Raw genomic sequence first — 23,518 nt, 5'->3', positions numbered from 1 at the left:
GAAGAACCATGCCGAAAGGAAGAGACAGACGAGGCAAAAAACTTGAGAAAGTGAGCATCTATAGATGCAGGGGAGTGCCACAGACCACTAGCACACCTCAACTGATAGGCTAGCGATCGATGCCACCCCGTGGGCCGCAAGAAGGAAAGGTCCACAACAGTAGAAAAAGACTACAGTCACATCCGCAGGACAATCCTTCTGAAAGAGACTCCACAGGAGCCTACGATGACCTCTGTGTGAGGGAGGCAGCTATACAATAGCCAACGAATACCCCACATAGGGTAAGTCTCAACCCGAGCTCAGGGTACTTCTTGAGCACGACCTCATAGACACAGGATCAACAGAAAACAGAAGCAGCCAATCCGCTGCATAAAGAGAAGCAAAGACGGCGAGAAGCCTCGCAGGCTGCTGGGTATTACATCATGAACCCAGGGCCCAGATTGCACAGGATAGTAAAAGTCTGCAAACGGACTAGAAAAACTCAAAATCATGGCAGGCCAGATATGAGGCGGTTGACTGCTGATTCCGCATCACTGTCAAAAAGGGACACACCATCAAATGGCGGATCCCGAAGACTCTCCCCAACATTGTCGGGGAAACCGCCATCGCGCAGCCAGGCATGGCGATGCCGAGCAACAGACCTGGCCATCGCCCGACCCACCGAGTCAGCGGTATTAAGAGCCGACCGAATGGTATATTGTGCCATTTCTTGGCCATCAGAAAGGACGCGAGCCAGGTCAGGACGAAGACCCTCTGGAAGAGAGGGAAGAAGACTCCCGACAGAGTCCCAAAGGGCAAAAGTAGCCCGTGCAAACACGCAAGCCATGTTCAGAGCACGAAGGCTCGAAGCAGTTGACGCAAAAATATGGCGGCCACATGTCTTCAACCAACGAGACTCCCTACTGGGAGGCATCAACGGCAGAGGAAAGGAAGGCTGCGTGGTGAAAGCTACCTGGACTACTCGGCCCTGAGCCCAAGGAAGAAAGGACAAACAGACAGGGTCATCTGGAGCCAGACGATGTCGGTGTGTGATGGCCCGATCCACAGGGTCTTCCGAGGAGGGCAGTGCCCACGTGCCAAGAAGGGTGTCAAATAACGACCCGCCAAAAGGTAGCAAGAGCTCTACCTACACAGCACCCTGGTGTAGGAGATCCAATAATGGATCCGAAGACAAGGAGACCGAGGGGGGTTGCAAGTGTATAACAGCTGCAGCCCTGTGAATAGCCCCTGCAAATGCTTCGCCAGCCTCTGTAGCCATTCTGGTTGGCGATAACAGGCCATCTGTAGGGGACAGTTGAAGACTAACACGTCCACCTGAAAGGAGAGACGCCGCAGCAAGATGAGCAAGGGGCCACTGCCCAAGGGACAGCGGAGCTAAAGGGCGTGGAGACAACCCTGGGTGCTCTGGGTCCGCGTCCTCTTCAAACAGAGGAACAATAGGGACCGGCGACTGCACAGGTGTCGACTGGCGTCGTAGCGACGTCGACATCAACGACAGCCAACTCGGCCCGGCCTCAGACCGGCGTCGACTCCCTCTCCCCCGAGAGTTGTGGAGAGGACGGGTGACGACCAGGAGTCGACATCCGTGGTGCAGCCGCAGCCAACATCGACGCAGGAAGCCGTAAACGGCTATGCAGAGACATGGCCGAAGGGCTCGACGTGTGACTGGGCAGCCTCTCATGGCCGTATCCAGACGTCGTGCCGACTCCGGAACCGGAGTCGAGGCACTCGGCCGTTGGCGAGGGCAAACCCGCTGGCGGAGATCCAACCTGAATGCCCACCTCCTCTGTGGGACCCGAAGGTGCATCAGGGAGAGGAGGTGACCCAAAGATGGATTGCAGAGCCTTGAAATAGGCTTCCATCTGGGTCCGAGTCGCCCCAACACTCGGAAAGGGTGGGTATAAGAGGGTGGACTCCTGGAGGCCCATGCCCAGCAAGGACCGGGAGCCGTGGGCCCCGCTGTCACGTTTTTGTGAGGTCGACGACCTCCATGACTTGTGTTTGCGCTTACCTGCATCAGGCGAACGATGTCCGCGAGAACGACTCCGTGACCGGACCCAAACAGAAGCCCCAGCCCGAGATGGCGATCGGCGTGGAGGCGCAGAGCGGGACACCCAGGCGGTCAACAGCTACATCTGGCGCTCTCGAAGGGACTCATCTGTTGACAGGCGTCGCACTCCTCGGAGTCGTGGTGCACTCCTAGACACCACAACTAATCGCGTGCGGATCCGTTGCTGACATCTGCCGCGCACAAGTCTCACACGCCTTAAAGCCTGATCCCAGGCGCTAAAGGCCTGATGAACAGGCCAGAGGAACAGCTTACTCCTGGAACCGCGTTGGGACGTGGAAAAGAAGGAAACAGGCGCCAGCGCGCCGGGAGGTACTTATATGGCTCCGCGGACGTCATGTTCGCAGACAACATCAGGGCGGAGCCAGGAGGCGCCGGCGCACAGAGGTGCTGCTGCAAAAAATTCTCTGGATCCAGTCCGACGCCTGGGGATATTCTAAGTTAAGGAATCTGTAACTAGATGTCTCTATCAGATCCCCCTCTCCAGACGTCTCCCAGTCTGTCTACTCCTATCAAGACTCCATCTCATGTGGCTTCGCAGTTTCTTCACCTCCCCACAGTTATCACCGTCCCACAGAGGGCCCCGGAGCCAGGCATGGGGGCGGAAGGGCTAGCTCCCCCCTCAAGAGCGGAACTCATCCCAATTAATTTGGTAGCCCGAATAGATCGAAAAGGTGTAAAATCCGCGGAATAGAGAAGCGGGGTCTCGTCACGTAGAGCAGGATATCGTCTGTGTACAGGGAAATCCGTTCCTCCCACTCCCCTCTGCCTCTGATTCCAGAGTTTAGGGGATCCTGGTGCACCAAAACTGCCAGGGGCAGGGGCAGGGCAAAGATCATAAGCGACAGGGGGCAACCATGTTGCATGCCCCTGCCTAACACGAAGGCTCGCGAGGTGGCTCCATTCACACATGCTCTTGCCATAGGAGCGTAGTATAATAGATGGAACCATGAACAAAATTTGGGGCTAAAACCCCAGTCTGAGCAGGACTGCGAAAACGTAGGCCTATTCGAAGCGATCAAAGACCATTCTTGCATTTAAGGAGAGCAATGCCGCCTCCTCCGCATCTGGTTTTGCAGTCATATGCATCAGTTCGTATAGGCGCCATAGGTTGTCCCGGCATAAAATCGGACGGATCCGGGTGAACCACTGATGTCATAACTTCTGTCAGTTGATTTGCCAAAGCCTTGGCCAATACATTGAGTTCCATATTGAGCAGGGATATGGGACAGGACAAAGTACAGGCCCTGGCCGGCTTGCCCTTCTTGGGAATCATTACAATTGTGGCCACTCACTGGTCCTCAGGTGAGGTGCTTTCTTACGCATTCAAGTGGGAGGCCGTTAGTCCCCGCCGCCATGCCTGACTGGAGGTATGCGGATGCCCATTCAATTTCCTCTACCAAATGACTCAATCTAGCTTCTCTCATTCTTCCTCTGAGAGGATCCTCAATGGCAGGGTTGACAGGAGCTCTGCGAAGTCCCTCCCAGTCCTATAGGACACGGATGTGTATATGTTCTTGTAGTATGTTGCAAATGTCTCAGCTACATCCCCACTCACAGTGTGTACACACCCCCAACCCCCCCTCGTGGTCGTGAAGTTTGGTGACCCAGTTCCTGTTTCTATCTCATTGGTCTAGCCGAGCAATAGGTTTGGTAGCCTTGTCGCTCACGTCACAGTCTACTCTGTACTGAAGGAGCCTGGGCACTCGCAGCATTCTCAGCAAGATCTTTCAGTTCTCGCTGACGAAGACGCAAGCGGTGAACCAGGTCTGCCCCCAGGGTCTCACCCCTCAGTATTTCGTCTTCTAAGGAGCTGCTCTCCCTTTCCAAGGGCTTGTATTGTTTCATGCCTTCCTTTTTCTTGACCCCAATAAAAGCCTGGGCAAATCCAAGCAAAACACTGCCTTGTAGGCTTTCCAAAGGGAACAGGGAGTAGCCACCGACCCTTCAATATGCTGGAAGTTGCATCCAGTAACCTCCACTATCTGGTCCTGCATTTTCCTGTCCTTTAAGTGCCATGCCGCAATTCAGGGTGGCAGAACTGTCTCCCTGACTGGTCCTGAGAGAAAGGTAATCACCAGGGAGTGGTCCGAAATGCGGCGGGCTAAGTGCCGAGTGTCCCGGAAGTGGCCTACACCATTGCAGTGGGTGAGCATGCAATCCAATCGGAGAGGCTACCGTGTCTAGCTGAGAGGTGGGTGTATTAGCGTTCAGTCTTATGTTATCTCTATAAATCTAACAACCCCATGGAGTCCGAAAAGGATTTGAGGTGAGTTCCGCCCCAAGTCTCCTCCCTTCTCTGCCACCTATTGTATGTCACGGACATCACATCATTCATATCTCCCCCCAGGATCAAGGAGCCCATTGGCATTTCTAGGAGCGATGCACCAAGTGCAGTGAGCTTGTCTTCCTGCATTCCAGGGAGGGCATACACAGAACCCAGGTTGAGAGTGCGTCATTCTCAACCCGTCTGGAGTACGTATCTACCCAGGGAATCAAACCAGGTCTGACCCAGGGCGTATGATGTTCCGGACCTGAGCAAGATACCAGTTCCCTGTGACCCTGAGGAGTAGCCCACATGTGCGATCCGGATACATCCCCATTTAGCCAGAGCTCTAGGGTGCTCTTTATCTTGGAGCCCAGCCTGTTGACATTCCAGTACATAATCTTTAGGTCCTAGTGGTTACCCACTTCCATTGTGTGCGGTTCTGAGTGGTGTGACTAATGCCTACAGTATCGCTCCTCCCTGGTGTGTGGCTATCCCCCCACCCTAGCCCACTTGTTCCCCATTTTTCCTTTGAGCTCATTGCAACTGCTGCCAGAACTACTCTAAACTTAACTATACCCCGAACTCCCCCCTCCCTGCTACCCTGCACCGTGGATCTAGGACTGCCCACCTCCCCAATATGCAAAGCGCCTGTCGCCCTCAAGTGTAACTGGAACTTGTCAGGGGGTTGGCCACTCCACCCGCCTATTGCCGCAAGCCCGTAAAGCCAGTAGACTCTCTATTGTTGAAGAAAACATGTGCAGTTAGATGCTTCATCCATAGATTAATCTCGAGCTTGTGATTGGGTTGGACGATGAGGAGGAATTCTGTTTTGATAACATTTAGTTTAGATGGTTGAGAGTTAGCCAGTTTTTAGTATTTTGTAGAGTTGTTTTGAGGGACCTGATGTCTTCTGGGGAAGAGATTTTCATGTACAATTGGGTGTCATCCGCATACATGTGATAATGAATGTTAGAGGATTTCAAAGCTAGAGGCTCCATGAATAAGTAGAAGACAGTAGGAGAGAGAGATAGGACAAGTGTGGGACTCTTAAGATGACCAATATAGCATTGGACAGGGACTGATTAACCTTGAATTTGTGGATTCCGTTGTGGAGAAACAAGGTAAACCAGTTTAGAACAGCCCCTTAAAACCCCATCCTCTGTTCAAGTAAATCTAGTAGACTCATGTTTAACCTTATTGAAAACATATGATAAGTGTAAAAGGATTAGAAGGCATGATTCATTCTGATCCAGCATTTTTAGTATATCTCCCTTGAGCCAGCGAGCTGACAAGCTCACATGGAATGCACCTATGTGCCTAGGAAGTGGCACTGTGACCTGCAAAGACTTAAGCAGCATTTCAGCAACCCCAGATGATTTTTCTTTACTACTTCTGCTCTCTACTCATGGAGCGCTAAACCCAGAAACACATGCCTAGAAATAACAGCACTACCTGCACCAACTTTGGTGAAAAGCTACTGCAGCTCTGAAGTAAACTAGAATGCAATAGGGTGAACTGTGCCGGGATAAGAGGCAACTTTCTTCCGCCCCCCCCTTACTTTCAAGAAGCCAGCTTCCTTGATGCTTCACCAAGTTGGGTCTCTTCTCACTCGCTGGCCCTGCCACAAATGAGAGCACTTCTTGCGCGCATAGGGCAACTAAAGTTCTTGAACTGCGGTTCTCCACCATAAAGGTCAGAACCAATGCCTTAACAGAAGTGCTCCAGCTGGGGCAAAATTCTAGTGAGCGCCTCTTGCCCCTCAAAGAGACCTTACAGATACCCTTTTGGGGGTTTAGGCCAAACCTTGCTCTGGCCCTCCCAGTCAATCACCAGATTGCAAGACACCACCGCCCAGCCACGGAAGACACTGCATTTTGTATCGGCATCACTCCCCTGAAAGCTTTGTGGTATGGGAGTCTACAAGTTGGCAAACCTTAATATCTTTCTCACTACACCCCCTCTAATCCCCCTCACCAAAAAAAGTGAGCCCAAAAAAGTCGAAGCCTTTGGGAAGATGGTATTTTCTTCCATCAGCTTGGCCCTCAGAACTGTGAAGGTCAGCTGCCTCCTGGGACACTATTCCCACGCTCTTTGGGATTCACATCAAAATAGCCTACCACCCCACTGTCCGGTTCAGTGAGCCACTCCCACCACCCTTCCATAGCCCAACTTGCCAAATGTCTTCATCGTTCCCATAGTGGAACACAGCCACTCGGTTGGAGGCGTGATCAGACTATTCTTACCGGGTTAGCAGACCGTCACATCGCAGAGCTGGGTCTTGCAGCTAGTCAGGTGGTATATTTTGCCCTTCACTGCCTTTCCGCGGTCCCCAAACAGACATACGGGGGGCCAAGTGTCCATCTCATGGCAGGAAGTGCAAGCCCTTTTGTGACTATTGAGAGGGTAAAAACATGATGCTGATGCATAGCTATTAAGAGGGTGCCTGTGCCAGGTCGTGGTTGTTATTCCGGCTACTCTCTGATGCCAAAGAAGGATGGAGGTCTTTGTCCTATTGTAGACCAGGGTCCTCTCAACACCTTCCTCTGGAAGGAAACATTCATGACGCTCACACTGGCCCAGGTTTTAGCTGCCTTCGATTCTGGTGACTGGTTGGTGGCATCAGACCCGCAGGACGCCCATTTCCATATACCTGTACTGCAGGCCAATCTGTGCTACATGCAATTTGTGGTGGGACAGGAGCATTTCAGTTCACTTTAATCTCACCAGCTCACCTTGGGTGTTCACGAAAGGGATGGCAGTGGTAGTAGCTCACCTTTGAAGTTAGTCTTTCCCTACTTGGACAACTGGATGCTGAAAGCAGACCCGCCATAGAAGTAGTCAACCACCTCCAGACTACAGCGAATCTCCTGTCATCTTCGGCATTCCCTATCAAGGTGTTGACTCCTCCTCAGATGCTCCCCTTCATCAGAGTTATTCTGGATAAAGTTCACTTTGTGCTTTACTCCTGAAAAGTCCAGGACATTCAGGTTATGATCCTGATCTTCCAGCCTCTGTCCTGGATTTCAGGGAGATAGACTGAAGCTACGGAGATTGATGGGCTCCTGCATCCTGTGGTCCAGTACACCAGGTAGCACATGTGAGCTCTGCAGTGGAATCGGAAGTCTGTGGGCCCAATATCAAGGGGACCTCTATGACCACATCTAGATCTAGGATAAGACTTCAAAAGATCTGCAGTGGTGGGTACTGGACCGCAATAAGGCCAGCCACAGATCCTGCTGCCTACCCCACCCAGAGTTGACAGTGATGACTGATGCATCCCTAAGTCACACTAAGTACCCCACAGTTAATGAGATAACGAAAAATAAATAAACCCTGGTTGAGAATGGGAAGACAGTTACTGAAGCATCCTAGTTATTACCCACCGGATTGTGGGAAAGGAAGGAATTCCTTCTGTTTTAATTATCCTCACACACTCTAGTGGTGTCATGCTTCATCATCGGGTCACCCTGACTCCTAAAGGTCAGGGTGGGCTCGACCCTATTTCAGGGAGCTCTTAGAAGATGTGGCCAGGGGGTCTTAAAGATTGAAAAGCCTCAGGCAGTTCCCGCTATCCCTTTATTCTTGGAACTGTCTGGGATGTTAAATGTTACAAGCATATAAAGGGTCAATGGGATATTTGTGGCCCTATGACTAGTGCCGAAATGTTTCAGCCCGACTATTGGCCCGATGTGGATCCAGGGCTTTCTTCAGGGCAATAAGTATAGAAGTTCCCTCCCTGGTTGAAGCAGAGGATAACTATCACACTACTCCTATTTTGTAAAAAAGGGCACGTAGCTGCTCCTTCGTGAAACAAAAGACAAACTTATCTTTAGTTTTGAGGATTTCAATCCTTCTTCTCCATCCCATTTTGGGAGAGGTAACACTTGACGGGGAAAAGTAGTGGGAGGGGTAGCCCTCTAGTCACACAATCATCAAGGGTCCTGCTCCACGTCCCAACCTACTGAGTCCTGCGTCCCCGGGAAGTCTCAGTGAGCCCAATATCAAGGGGACCTCTATGACCACATCTAGATCTAGGCGAAGACTTCAAAAGAACTGCAGTGGTGGGTACTGGACCGCAATAAGGCCAGCCACAGATCCTGCTGCCTACCCCACCCAGAGTTGACAGTGGTGACTGATGCGTCCCTTCTGGGTTGGGGCGGGCGTCTGCAAGAGGTGGAGTTCAGAGGCCTCTGGTGGAGGTCTGGCTCAATATCAAGCTCCTTGAGCTGAGGGCCATCTGCTTGTCGTTGAAAGTCTTCCTTCCATCTATGAAAGGAAGACTGGTGCAGGTGCTAACGGACAACACCACTGTCATGCGGTATTGCAACAAGGAGGGCGGTGTGGAGTTCTAGACCCTGTGCTACGAGGCACTACACCTCTGGAAATGGCTGGACCATCAAAGGATCTTCCTATTTGTAAACCACCTGTCAGGATCTTTGAATACCAGGGTGGACAAGCTCAGCTGTATATGCTTAGCGGATCACGGGTGGCAGTTGCACCTGGCGTGGTGCAATGTCTCATCTGCGAATAGGGAGAGCCGTTGCTCGATCTATTTGCCACAGCCAAGCTCAAGCAACGTCAGGACTCTGTGTTGGGAGTTTCCAAGGCGTCTCTTGCTAAGAGACGAGTGTGGCCTAGAGCGGAATTCGGGACTCCTGTATACCTTTCTATGGATACCACTCCTGCCCAGAGTTCTGAAGAAGATCAGGAACAACCAGGCCTATGTCATTCTCGTGGCCCCAGATTGTGTGCCGAGACCTTGGTATACATAGCTCAAGGGCTTGAGCAACTGTCTTCCGAAAGGTTAACCCTCCGGGTGGACCTGCTGTCTCAACAGCAGGGCAGGGTTCTGCATGTACCTTCGTAGTCTCCACCTTCATGCATGGAGATGGAGCGGCGACAGGTGCTTCCTCCAGAGGTGGTTAATGTAATCTCGACAAAAACTGTATATGCCCATCATAGGGACAAATTGGTATTTTCATGTGGCGCATCCCAAATTGAACCCTTTAGGCCAAGTTATCTAACGTTCTGTTCTGTCTGTTGCCTTTAAAGGCTTTGCTTTGGGTACATTTAATGGGTACCTTCCAGGCTTTCTTTTTTACAGCCGCTGGCCCCACCTCCTAATTGGTACTTCTCTGGTATCTATTCAAAAGGTGAAGAATCTGCGGTTCGAAGTCTGTCAGAAGAACTAGTTACTTCCCTTCGGACATACTCTTTCTGGTAGAGACTCCAACCACAGCTTCCTCACGACACTTCCATCCACCGCCAGTCTATAAATCTGGCTCTATCCATTTATAAGATCCCAAATCTAGGAATCTGTATACTAGTCAAAGCCAATTTGCTGTTGGGTCTCTGCGCCTGGGGATGCGGACAGCCTCAAAAGCAACTGACATCAGCGCGTGGGAGTGGCAGAGCAGAACGGCGTCAGGGCATAGCCACTTGGCACGCAGCGGTACTACTCAAAAGTTTCCGGATCTTGTCTGACGGCTGAGGGGTATTCAAAAGTTTAGATAGAGTTTTTACCAGAAGGAGTGTTACTGAAGGTGACTAACTTGTTCCATAATTCTAATGAGGCAACCGCGAGTCAGTTCAAGGAAGGAGAGATTCTTAATAGGCTATGCAAATTAACAAATACAAATCTTAATCGTACAATGGCAGATTCAGCAATCTATTTGCATACCTAAGTGGGACTTAGCTTTATTCCATATGAGCAAAAGCCAGTTCCTGATGGACAGGATCAGGAATGATAGCAACTTGTCCTCGTAAATGGTATTTGGTGACAGACATTCTGCAGATAATTCACTTATACTAAATAAGCGCACAAAGACCGGTCTGTGGGTTTATAAAATGTGGATTCACTTGCTAATGGTGAACCTCCGCAAATTTACAAGTTATGTGTATTCCTTAGTGTTTTGGAGGTATTTACCCTCCAATCAATCATTTTGGAGTTTACTCTTGTCAAGGGAAGTGCAAACCTGTTTTCTCGATGAGACAGAGGAGGGGCCATCCCCAAAATGTATGGGGGGTGTGGGTAGGGAAATATATTTGTCTGTTGTGGAAAGGATTTCTGAAAAATAATTTCCCTGTGGACTAAAAGTTTCATATTGATCTACCCTTCAGTTTTGTTTTGTGCTCAAGAATGAAAGCCTGTATCTTTTTCAAGGCGTGCCAATGAATATGCATTTTAGCATTCTTGGGAGTCGGTGACAGTTGCAGATTTCCAGAAGTATTTTGGGCAATCTTTGCGAGTTACTTAAAAGTTATAAAATCTACTCAAAACATGGGTGTAAGCCTACTGAGATTTGTGAATCGGTCCAAACAAATTCAGGAAAGCAGCTGTCGATCTGTTCAAATAATCCACCATTTCCAGCTCCTCCAAACTACTAAACGAATACTGAAATTCCCTTTTCTCTCTTCCTGCATTAAAGTCTGCTGCGTAAGAATATGATCTATTGTACTGCTTACGTTAAAATCTATATACAGAGTTTCTGCCTGAAACACAGTGTGTTACACAAGTACAACTTTATACATTTGCCTTTCAAGATTGTGAATCGCAATGGTGTTCTGTACAGAAGATTGGTTAGATAAGAGACCTGGGGTGTAGGCCATAAAACAAAAGTCTCTCTTTATGTTATCTGCGTTCGTAAAGCATCAACCACCGTTTCTAATGTTAAACTTAGTTCATATTACTACAGGACAGAGGCCAGTCAGAGATGAAACCCAGCCATATAACTGAAGTACCTTTTTAATGAGTGTCGGGTACCTATTTTGCCATTAAGCTGAGAGTAGGCTGAGCTGCAAATCAAGTATATGGGGTGAAAAGAGGAAAGCTCTATGGCTGACAGAGTTTTAATACGCTGAAGCCTGTCCAAGCTGGTGTTAAAAGCGCCACCCACATTTAATGACTGTTCCTTAAAAAAGTAAACAAGTTATAGCCAACGTCAGTAAATGCCAATAAAACAGTATTCTAGTGTCCTTCACAAATAATAAAATGCATTGCATCACTGAAAACCTTTTAGTTATATAAAATAAATGGGCTGGCCACATCAGTTAAATGTTTGATAAAAAAAAAATTAATTACTAGCATAGAGCCGCTACTGTTTTTTATCACTAAGGCACAGACCACAGACACTGTGCTTTCCGTTATTAGTAAAAACGGAGGGAGAATGTGATCTGCATCCTAAAGTTAACAGCATAAACAAGGAAATATACGCACTGTAAATACTAGGGAAATTATTCCATTGTTTTTTAATATAAATAAGCAAATCCCCCTAATGTTTTACATAGACATTTTAAAAAACCTAGTTAGTGCTACGATAACTGCAAGGACCTTTTTCTACTGAGACAGATGAAACCACATTAATCATAGTGACAGTGGTCCCTCCCTTTAACAAAGCAGATAGACGCACCATTATCTGCTTCATTTGGCACCTCTTACAATGTTTCTATTATTTTCATTAAGTGCCAAACTACACTTGTGTAGCTTCGAAACATTATGAGAATTGCAAGCAAGTACCTCAAACATTATTCAACCTTCCCCATCAAAAAAAAAATAATAATAATGATAAAAACTTCTGCACAACTGCCTACTGTTTTTGCTAACATAAGCAATCCATAGAAAGTTTGAACATAGTACTCATACAGTTAGTAGGAAGGGTATCTCAAAACTTTAAACAGTAAAATGTGTCTTACGTAGGCACAAGATGGCCATTTATTGGATTTTCAGGAGCTTTTCTGCTAGCATGTGTAAAAAAAAAAAAAAAAAAAAAAACGTACTCACCTTAGCCAAATTGTAAAAGAGAATAGGATATTTAAGGCCATGTTCACGAACGGCTCCTGCGATTCGAGAGATCCAAAGCTAAAGAAGAAACACAGGATTTGAAATTGTAGCAAAAACAAATACAGTAAAATTTCACTTTGTGTTGTTGAATACACTGTGAACATCAGTACAACTTTAGAAGTTTGCTGTTACGTCAAAACACACCGACTAACAGACACATTTTCCTCTCTGCATCTTAAATACTTGTTGGATTGCAGCAATACATAATTTCTACAACTTACAAATTTTCTTTTCACTGTCACACCGTTCAGGAGTTGGGCCACAGAGAGATGCTTACCTGCAACCACAATGTAATTTTGCAGGTGGAGGTCGGTTCAGGGGCTAGTAATTGTATTTATATAGCGTTTACTACCCCTGATGAGGCGCTGAAGCACTTTTCAGCGAGTAGCACGCTACTCCGGAACCCACAGAAGATTAGTGGTGAATTAGAATAGGGAGATATGAAATTAATTTGAGCGGTGGACATGTGAGTTTTGTTATTTGGTTTGAAAAAGGATAATGGAGGGATAGAAGGGGAAGGGTTTGAATTTATATAAAGCTTGCTACCCCAATGAGGTGCTGAAGCGCTTTTCGGCAGGTATCACAATTCTTCGGAACACAAACAGGATTAGTGGGGAATTAGTATAGGGAAATATGAAATTAAATTGAGCGGTGGACATGTGAGTCTGTTAGTTGAATTGAAAAGGATAGTGGAAGAATAGAAGAGGGAAGGGTCTAGAAAGTATTTTGAGATTACAGTAGGAGGAGGTTTGGGATTAGTATAGGGGAGGTGGGGGGGGGGGGGAGTCAAAGGGAAGGGTTTAGAAAGGCTTGTTTTGGGAGATCTGAATAGTAAAGGAGGTTTGAGATGATGCAAGGAGGGGTAGAGGAGGGAAGAGTCTAGAAAGGGTTATTATGGAGACCATAGTAGTAGAATAGGGTTTTTTGTGAGTCGGAGCAAGAGTTAGAGGATATACTGCCAGAGGTATAGGGTGAGAAATAGTCTAGTGCAATGAAGAGAGTAGTAGAATGAGGTTTGGGATGAGTAAGAATGGAGGTAGAAGATATATAGAGAGGTATAGGGTAAGAAATAAGGTATAGCATTGGAGAGAGTGGTAGAATGAGGGTTTGGATGAGTCAGAGAGTGGAGTTAGAGGATATATTAAGAGAGGTATAGGGTGAGATAAGATGCTGACAATGGAAAGGTCTGAACTGGAGCTATTCACGGTGACACATACATAGAAAACGCCCAACATAATGCAAAAACTGAATCAGCATTCAAAAGCACTACACAAACACTGGCAACCCTATCATGAACATGTCTCTCAATGTCACAGTTCGCTCTCCTCCTCTGCTTGAGGATCAAGACAGAAAAGATAAAGCCACCCTGGCTTGGATGTTGTAGCTATTGAGCACTTGCATTTGCAAAGAAGAAATAAGAAGTTCTGTTTACAAACAGCCTGGGGTACCTCTCTAACAAGAACAATGGTCTCCACAAACACGCACGCACACACACACACACACACACACTTCAGCCATAAACCTTTGATGCATGAGAAATTACAGGTAAAAGCAAATCAGAAAAATCACTGCACTGCAATATTTAAATTGAACAAAGGGGGAAGCCTGCTTGCTATGTAAAACCGAGCACACAGGAAAGTACTTACTATCTCAGCAGGAAATATTTAGTGTGCCCGAGAAAGGATTTTGTTAGAGAAATCAAAGAAATTAAGAGAGGGGGTTTAATTGTGTGTAACATTTTGCTACACTGAAAGGATAAGGAAGTAGAAGCGGGAAATTAGCACGAAAATTCAAACATAACAGATGTAGCACTCTGAAGGGAGGGTTCTGGCCTCAAAACGATTCAAATTCATGCTTAGATTTTCATGCTGGCAAGCACATTTAAAATCTGTAGATTCACATTATCACCATAGGCACCGGTGTGCACACTTCTTTAAGCAAGTTAAACAGCCTGCATCAAATGTTTTGTTTTCCAAGTTAGAACTGAATAACTCAAGAACAACTTCTTATTCGCCTCTCTTTCTACTGCTCCTCCAGAAAGCACCCCCAAGGGAGGAGGCATACGGCAGAGGAAGGTTACATTTATTGGGATCATCTTCCCTTAAAATAGTTGAAACAGAAATATTACTAATGTAGATGACAGCATCTGTAACAGTAGGATAGTCTGAAAGCAGATTAACAGTGGATACCCCCTTTCCTTTATTAGTTAATGTGTGAGCATCTTTGCTGATCTATTTCTTCCACAAGTAAATCAATAGAAAATCAATAGAAAAACATTATTGGCATGGGTGGTTTGAAGAAAGATATTTTAAACAACCTTGGCCTGATTTTCTTCTTTTTACTGGGTACAGAAACAAAACCATTTAATTTACAACAGGTTTGCACATAACAAAAAAACTATCACAGTAGTCTCTTATACGAAAACTCTATTACATAAAGATTTAACCAGTGAAAAAGCATGCTTTTCGCATACTTGTGATTGAACAGTATTTACTCGCTCACAAAATTTGTACCGGTCTCATAGCTGGGCTGTTGTCTCTCTGTGTGATTGTAGAGTTATAAAGGTATTCTCACATTTAACAATTTTCTTCCACAGTGGATTTGCGTCCTTTGAACATTATTTTGAAATCCCCTATGACATGAGGAGGAAGATTCACAAAGGTATTTCTGTTTTAAGTACATTTAAATGCATTTGTGAATCATCACAAAAACGTACAACTCCCTAATAGTAAAAGCGCAAAGAAGGCACAACACTTTCCATTTGTACTAATTGTTTACAATTACTCCCTGAATATTCACATATTAGAGCCAATTTAAAAAGGCATGCAAAAAGTATGTAAAGAAGCCCTACTTTATGAACTGGAAAACCTTGATTTCAACAAGACAGATTACAGAAGTATTTTCCTAGTACGAAGAGGATCGCTTCTGTTGAATGCTGCTCTTAATCAAATATTATGCATAACCAACCACTGACCCTACCCTTCCCTGCAAATGAACAGCGATGGTGGTCTTTCTGACCATTTAGCCACAAACAACCCACATGTGCAGCAATTTAGCTCTCCCCTCTGTGTTGCCTACAATTAAATCTCATTGTGGGCCCTGGACCGAGCAATTCCTGTTCACTTCTTAATCATAAACATGGCACAGATGTTTATACATTTACCGCTCTCATCCGTCGTCCCTTAGCTTTACGGGCCTGAGTTGATTTCACAAAAGCTCTTCGAACCGCTCGCACAGCCAGACTGTAGCACCGATTCTTCCTCCCACGAAAATGCTAAATTGGAATATACGTGAGGAAACGCATTAATATCAAAGTCACAATCAAATATGTACTTGCTTAAAAGCACGTCATAGGAATACTACACACCTTCATATGAGAAACAAGCATTAGAAATGCAATAGATCTCGCATTTGAGTTAGAGCTATTGGCGTTGTAAAGGGCAAGGTCTATAACCCTTGTGTTATGGAAGTATGTGGTTTGAGTGGAATTATGTGGGTTGTATTGGAATTGTTAGTTGTGTAATTTTGTGGTGTGGAATTGTGTGATGTGAAGTGGATTTGTGTAGTAGAAATAGGTGTCATGGTGTGCAGTTGTGTATTGCAATTATGTGGTATAGAGTGGTTTTTAATACGACTCAAAGGAAATAGACTAATCAGTTGTATGTGAATCCTGTTTTTAAAAATTGTAAACTAACAAATAAACCAAGACATTATTAAAATGCGGCGATAGGATGGAGCCAGACATGGTGTGAATATGGAATGGGGTGCCAACTGTTGCAGCAGTGTGCCAGAAGTCCTTTTGTGTAACCAAAGTCAAATGTTCACATATGTTGATGGATGTGACAACAGGAACCTGTGTCTCCAGATGTAATGTCTGCAGCCATACCTTCTTTTTTTGTAAAATAGAAAAGCACAGGAGTAATCTTGTTTTTAAAACTAATGCGGTATTTTAAAATTAAAGTGTCATTTACAAGGCAGCATGTTACTTATCGATCAATTTGATTGTGTGGAAGTGTGTAAGTAAAATATAGCACTTGTCTGCTTATACCTCATATGCAATTTGTGCGCGTGAAAAGCACAGTGATGTAATTTTTTTTAACGTAACACCATATAATTAATGTATGTATATTTAAAGTATGTATCAAATTGTTTAAGTGTCGAAAGATAGCTTTTTTTTTTGCAGTTTATTTGAACATATTTCCTTTAACTAAACACGCCGCTTTGAAGAGCAAAAGAGAAATCTTTCTAGTAATTGCATTTCAATCCCGGAGTCCATTATAATTGATACATTGTGAAAAGAGGGGTTTAACTTTTTTCATTAGATCAAAAATTAAAGGTTTCAAGCTGCAAGGCAGCGTGTAGCTCGGCCGAAATGATGACAGTTGAAGCGCGGTGTCTGTAAAGCGGGTGCTTTAGAGTAAAACTAAATATAACCTTGGATGTTAAAGCAGCCACTGTGTCCAAAACTGAACCCCGGGGAAACAAATTCAGTTTTACAAGCAACAAAGTAACATGGCCATATGTTTTCATTGTTACTGTAAAATTTACCAAAACTGCATAGCATGTGGAATACTTTAAAAGCTATTTCTCGGCACACTTCCTTTGTGACCTCCAAAGAAGACTGACACCACCTTTTAAATACTTTTTTTTTAGAAAAATAAAGTTTCCTAGTAATTGCATTTTAAATCTGTAGTCCTTTTGAACTTTAAAGGAAATTAAAGATGTGGCACACATGTTTTAATAGCACTATAGTGAGAATTTAGTCTACAGAAACTATATTAGTTTTAATCAATTTCGCAGTCTCTCTCCTGCTTTGTCTGAAAACGGCACCAGGATGCGGTCACATATGGCCTAGGTAAGTAGAGAATCTGCCTGCATTCTTTTGAAATGAGTCAGCTGGAGCAGATGAGCCAAAAGACTGTCTGTAAAGACAATTATCTCCTTTCCTAGCTGCATTTTATTTTGTCACTAAGCCATACAGTAAATTACCCCGAAACACAGGATGTGAAACCAGCAACTGAGACAAGAACCCTGGTTCCCAAGACTATAAGTCTACAGCAGTAGCAATAAACTCACATTTGTTTGTTTATGTGTAGCTTAAACCGTGTGTATATTTCCAATGTGCTATCACACCAGGAAGCAACATCGTGTAATAACCTGATGAATTGAACTATGGATTGCATAGACGAAAAAGTGCAAGATTGCCTGCTGCTGTCGTTGCATTATCCACCCCTCAGAAGGGTCTCAGAGGTGCATTGTTTGTGCCTGTCCCGCATCTTTTACTTTTAACACATTTCACAACTAGGCCGCACTAAGCGCAGCAACCATCAGCCAATGCGGTTTAAAACGTAATAACCCAGGCGATGAAGCACGATGTTAAAGCGTCTGCTGGTCATACTTCCCTCTTAAAAATAAAAAAAACACTTTCAAGGAAGTGCTCGGTGCACATTCAGAGTGCCTCGCTAATCCAGTAACCGTCAGCCGGTAATGTTTATAACTTAATAACACAGGAGATGAAGTGTGATGTTAAAGCGTCTACTGCGGTCTTACTGCCCCCCCCCCCCCAAAAAAAACTTTGAGGGAAGTACTTGTGCACGTTCAATTGCATGAAAGCATTACGCATTCGGTAATAAGACCAGCAGAAAAGAAAGTGAAATATATGTTGCCCCATACTGCTGGCGACGTAATCAGTGCTCTCTGTTGGAAGAAGCAGCAGAGGTTGTCCAGAACCTTGCGCACACATGGGGCAGTCTGTGGTGGCACAGATCCTGTGTGTGCGCGACGTGAATGACAAAGCATTTCTCCAATATAACCCAATTTATAATCATCTGACATACACTCAAGCGCGGCACCTGTGAATCGGATGCTGCGCTATGTAAAAAAAAAAGTATCAAAGACAAGACATAAAATAGCACAAGTGGAAGAGGACTAGTCCTGGGGGCGATCCGTGGGAGTCAACTGATAAGCATTTTCAATGCAATAGGTCTCGCATTTGTGAGAGTTTAAGCGACTGGCATTGTAAATGACTGCCTATTTTTAGTGTGTTCTTAAAACCCACACATATAAAAGGCATTGTTATTTAGACTGCCAATAGCTCAAACTGTTGCAAATGCGAGCCCACTTTAATGGTAGCTGCACCCCTTTCGTTATACGCTGGTCACCATATTCAGGTTACAGTGAGCAGCGTCAAAACAGGCGAGGCCAACATTAAAGTGAAAGCGCGGTATGGGTAGCCATCACCCAAAAAGAAAAAAAGAAAACAAACAAAGGTTCTGTAGCGCGGCCGTTTAAGTTAAAGCGGACCGCGCTGGAAAATTAAATTAAATTAAAAAAAAAAAAAAAAAAAAAAAAGTCTGCTTTAGTTACAGTGGTTGTGCTGCAAATTAAATAAATAAATAAGCGAAGCTGCTATAGTTAAAGCGGACCCGCAGCCATTACTATTAAAAATATAAAAGCAGGCGGAGTGCTGCCTTGTAGGAACACAAGTCGTGGGTTGAATAGTGGAAGATCATTAAAGAAAATAGTGGTCACAGACTACATAAAGTTGACCGTGTAACACCACAAGAAAAAAGTCCAGTCCTTATGGGTGGCTACAAATGCAGACAAGGCGGTACAAGGAGGGACTACTAAGCCTATTTATCAATCAAAATGAATGATTTCAAGAGGACAGTAACAGGAACCAACTGAAAAGTTTGGGTGGAGTTCTCAGAAAGCACTGGATGTTCAAATGGGTGATGTCACTCGCAGGCTTCAAGCGTTGGAGAAGAGGGCCGAGGACGCCGAAGGACGTAATAGGCAGAACAACGTACGAGTGGTGGGCATACCAGGAGTCGAAGGTGACAGTATGATAGACTATCTGGAACAGTGGCTGCGCACTGAGGTTGCTCCAGAGGGCCTGACGCCATTCTACACTCTGGAGCGAGCACACAGGGTGCCTGTGCGCCCATGCCTGTGGTGGCCCGACTGCTCCACTAAAAGGACAGAGACCTCCTGTTACATAAAGCACGCACAGCTGGCCCATATAAAGTGGACAATAGCAACGTATCACTATCCGCAACTGCGCCGTGTGAGGCGCTCTAGGTGAAGACGCCCTGAGACACAGAGGCCCTCCGCTACTCAGACGGAGAGAGAAAGGTTCGGCAGTGCTGCAGGCGAGCGGCAATACGCTGTTGAGACTGACGGATTCCGAAAAGGGATCTGCAGGGACAGATTCTGATGGAACAGATGCGGGGAGTGTTGTTCTGCCGCACATCAGTCTGTGGACAGCGGATGTGATCGTGGATGCCTGAACTTACACAGTGATTAGTAAGCTGATCCTGGTGGTGGTGTCCTCAGGGGAAGGTTTTGGGAGACACCAACTGATTTATTAGGCTAGATGGGGGATCGCTCAGGATGTGTGGGCGCCCGCTTTCCCGGGGGGCCCTCCCAGGGGGGTTGGAGGTTCCTTTATAGTGGGGTTTGGCACCTGAGTGCGGTGAGGCAGTGGAACATATCTTCTTGGCGTTGGGCTCCCCCCTTAGTTTCTCTTTTAGGGCGACTCTCTGGTAGCTACCAGAGGGACTACGCGTGGACTGTTTGGATGGGTACTAGCTGTTTAGAGCCTGTTCTGTGGAGGGGTGTTGGGGGGATTTGGAGTGTTGTTGTTTTTGGGGTAGTTAATACCACCGGTGCGCCAATACAGAGAGTGCAGTTGAGGTACGAGGACAGGTTGCATAATGGGACCATTACCTGAGTTAAAGTGTATTACGTGGAATGTACGGGGGATGCATACGATGATGAGACTCCATAGGGTTCATGCTTATCTGGTACGTAGAGGGGTGCAGATAGCTTTTCTCCAAGAAACCCATATGGACAGAGTTGTAGGCCAGGCACTACAGCGCCGTTGGGGAGGGCAGCTTTATTATACAACGTATTCTGCTTTTGTCAGGGGTGCCATGATTTGGGTGAGAGCGGGGGTTCCTTTTCAGCCAACCCAGCAACTAGTGGATCCCGAAAGAAGGTATGTAGCTGTCATGGGAAGATTGGACGGGAGGGATGTGACGTTGTGCAGTGTGTATGCCCCTAATGTAGAACATAAATCCTATTTTGCTAAACTGTCAGGGAAATGGGCGTCCTTCCTGACCGGTTCAGTGCTATTGGGGGGTGATTTTAACTCTGTCACGGATACTGAGCTGGATAGGTCGCACCCGCCACAGCCCCAGGCGCCTGTACACAAGCTTTCAAAAATCAGGAGGGATTGGCAGGCCAAGTGGGGTCTGATAGACACATGGCGCGTGCTGCATATAGAACGGGACTACTCTTATTATTCTTCCCTGCATGATTTACATGTGCGGCTGGATGCGATGCTGTGCTCCCCGGATGTTCATGCATTGGTATGCTGTAGTGAGTATCTGGCAAAGACAATATCAGTAATGCAAAACAAAAGACCTGGTAGTAATAAAGCACTTGTTTGAATACATGGGATACATAGGAGGGCAATGTAAGCAACTATTACACCATCCAAGGTAGTTCTAATCATCAACTATCAATAACTCCCTTGTGCCATGATACTTAGTATTTTAAAATTCCAAAAAGTGAAAAAACCACCAACCATGTGAAAAATTATTCCACCAACTTCTGTGAAAAACCAGAACAGAAAAAAAGGTGTTAAAAATGAGAAAGCACCTCACGTGCGCAACACCAGGGGAGCTGCTGGGAGGTTCTCACCAGTTTGCTCACGAGTTTCTCATCATCGGTGTCTTTCTCATGTGAAAAACAGGGAGGTTTTATTAGGCAGCCCAAAACCAAAAAAGAGGGGAGAGCAAAAATATTGTTGAGAAAGAAAAGACCCGTGAAGTCTTAAAAGTAAAATTAGGTCTGGCTCACGTGTATAATTCCAATGATCTTATTCCATTCTGTGAGTCATCCCAAGGTTAAAAGCACGGTCATGTTATGTAACCACATTTAACAATGGCCAACAGGTTTCATTGCCTACTTATCTTTGCGGCAAATTCATCAGGGCGTCAAGGAACTGCAGTCACTTCCCTGGATTTTATCTATTAAAAAAATATAGACAAACTGCACACATGCAGAAGACATAAAGCACATAAGGTTGGTGACAATATCAGATCATAACCCACTGCTCCTAGCGTTGAAGTGGTCTCGGGAACGGCCTGCTATCCCCACCTGGCGTTTACGCCCGGAGGCCTTGGAGGACTCGGTGTTTCGTGTTGAGGTGCGGGAGTGGATAGAGCATTATTTCCTCGAGAATGAGGGGACGGCATCGACCCTGGGTCTGGAATGGGATGCATTTAAAGTGGTGATATGGGGCTTATGTATCGCTAAAACGGCAGAGATGCGGAAAACGCTTTTACAGGATATAGAAAAGGGAGGAACAGCGGTTGCGGAGAGGGCCCACCCTGGGAATCCGAGAATTCTGGATGAGGTTGTAGCTGCAAGAGAGGAAGGGGCGACGCAAGTGGAGCAGTTATAAGGAGTATTTGGTACGGGCGCACGCGGAGAGAGATCAGGTGGACTCTCTCCTGGCGTGGCTGGCGAGTCCAGCTCCAAGGGGCACACCCATCCTGGCTTTGACCACCTCGGCAGGGGTACCAGAATATACCCAGCGAGGGATTAATGGGATGTTTCTGGCATATTATGCGGAGCTATATGAAAGTATGTTGCAGGATACGAAAGACTGATTGAGTGAGTTTCTAGCTGGGTTACGACTGCCACGCCTCGAGGAGGACCCGGGGGAACTGCTGGGACAGGAGATCACTCAGGGAGAAATACGCAGTGCGATAAAACTTATGGCGCGCAAAAAAAAAACCCAGATAGAATTTTACTCGACATATGTTGATACCCTGGCACCCAAGCTTCGGGCGGTATACCGAGAAGCTAAGGAATTAGGGAGATTGCCAGTTTCTACTCGAGAGGCTATCATTATCCCGCTGCTGAAACCGGGGGAGGTACTCACTGTGTAGATCGGCATATCGCCCGTTGTCAATGTTGACGATGGATTACAAGATTTTAAGTAGGATTCTTGCGACCCGGCTTCTTCCCTATATATGACGCACCTGGTCCATAGTGACCAGGTGGGCTTCATCCCGAAGCAAACCACTGCGACCAACGTGCAACGCTTCTTACGGATCTTAGGAGAGGACCATAGCGATACACCTGATGCAGCAGTTCTCTCTGTTGATATTGAGAAGGCGTTTGACAGCTTAGAATGGCCGTATTTGTACCGAGTCCTTCATGCGTTTGGACTTGGAGAATCTTTCGTAGGGTGGACGGAGCTTCTATATAGATCAGCGACGGTGCGTGTGCGGACGGGTGTGACGATCGATTCGACTTGCCAGATTGGGCGGGGCACACGACAGGGATGCCCACTCTCTCCATTATTGTTTGCCTTGGCCATTGAGCCTCTGGCCTCCCATGCTCGGTTGGGGAGACATTACACTGGCTTATATCTTCGAGGGAACCTGCAATTTATCTCCCTCTACGCGGATGATTTATTAATGTTTCTCGCGAACACATCGGCGGCTCTAGAGGGCGCGAGGCACTTGCTCCATATGTTTGGACAATATTCAGGGTTGAGGGTGAACTGGGCAAAGACTTGCTTATTTCCGGTGGTGCCGACTGCGAGGAACCCTCCTCAGCTGGCGGGTGTTCGCTGGGAGCCCCATTGTTTACCTTATTTAGGCACTAACATTTACCATGCCCCCGAGGATATATTGGAGGGTAATTTGGGCCGGGCCATACCCGGACTTAAGGGCAGTATGGCGTTCTGGAGTACGTTGCCATTATCGGTAGCAGGGCGGGTGGCACTCCTGAAGATGGTAGCGCTACCGCGTTTATTACATTACTTTCGGACATTGCCGATTTGGGTGCCGGGCTCCGTCTTTCGACAGCTCCGCTCTATGGCTGGTGGGTTTCTTTGGGGGTGAAGGGCAGGAGAATGGTTGCAATGGCTACAATGATACAACCGAGAGCGGATGAGAGTATGGCAGTGCCAGATTTCGAGTGGTACTATTTGGCGGCCCAGCTGCAGTGGCTCACGCAGGCCGTGGCGAGGGAGTTCCGGGGCCCGGATGGCCCAGAGGGTCGTTGGGTCCCGCGTTATATATCTTATCCTTCATAGTGCTCCAGAAGAAGATGCGGCTCGAACCGCTCACGGCTGAGGAATGGACGATGAGGATGTGCTGGAACCGGAGCCAACGTCGGGCTGGATTCGCTCGCCCATATGCCCCGGAGATACTGTTGGGTATGTGTACGGCCTTCCCGTATGGAGGGGACTGGATGGCACTGGCAAATTGGGAGGACCTGGGGATACAAGTGTTAGGAGACCTCTACGAAAACGAAA

The 23,518-nt window shown here is 46.5% G+C and overlaps 1 protein-coding gene across 1 annotated transcript in view; it reads right to left on the bottom strand.

The window, feature by feature from the left end:
* The window catches only part of MRPL20 (mitochondrial ribosomal protein L20), a 77,153-nt gene that overhangs the window by 4,119 nt on the left and 49,516 nt on the right, over positions 1-23,518 (bottom strand). Inside the window, exons 2-3 of the mRNA XM_085609556.1 lie at positions 15,341-15,451; positions 12,118-12,195 (exon numbers count right to left, since the gene is read on the bottom strand). Of these exons, the coding sequence (XP_085465682.1) occupies positions 12,118-12,195; positions 15,341-15,451 (189 nt within the window). The remainder of the gene's footprint in view (positions 1-12,117; positions 12,196-15,340; positions 15,452-23,518) is intronic.

This window comes from Triturus cristatus, chromosome 1_2, assembly GCF_964204655.1.
Source record: "Triturus cristatus chromosome 1_2, aTriCri1.1, whole genome shotgun sequence".
NCBI classification, from domain to species: Eukaryota; Metazoa; Chordata; class Amphibia; order Caudata; family Salamandridae; genus Triturus; species Triturus cristatus.
The sequence above is the reverse complement of the archived record's forward strand: the minus strand, read 5'-3'. Positions and strand labels throughout refer to the sequence as shown.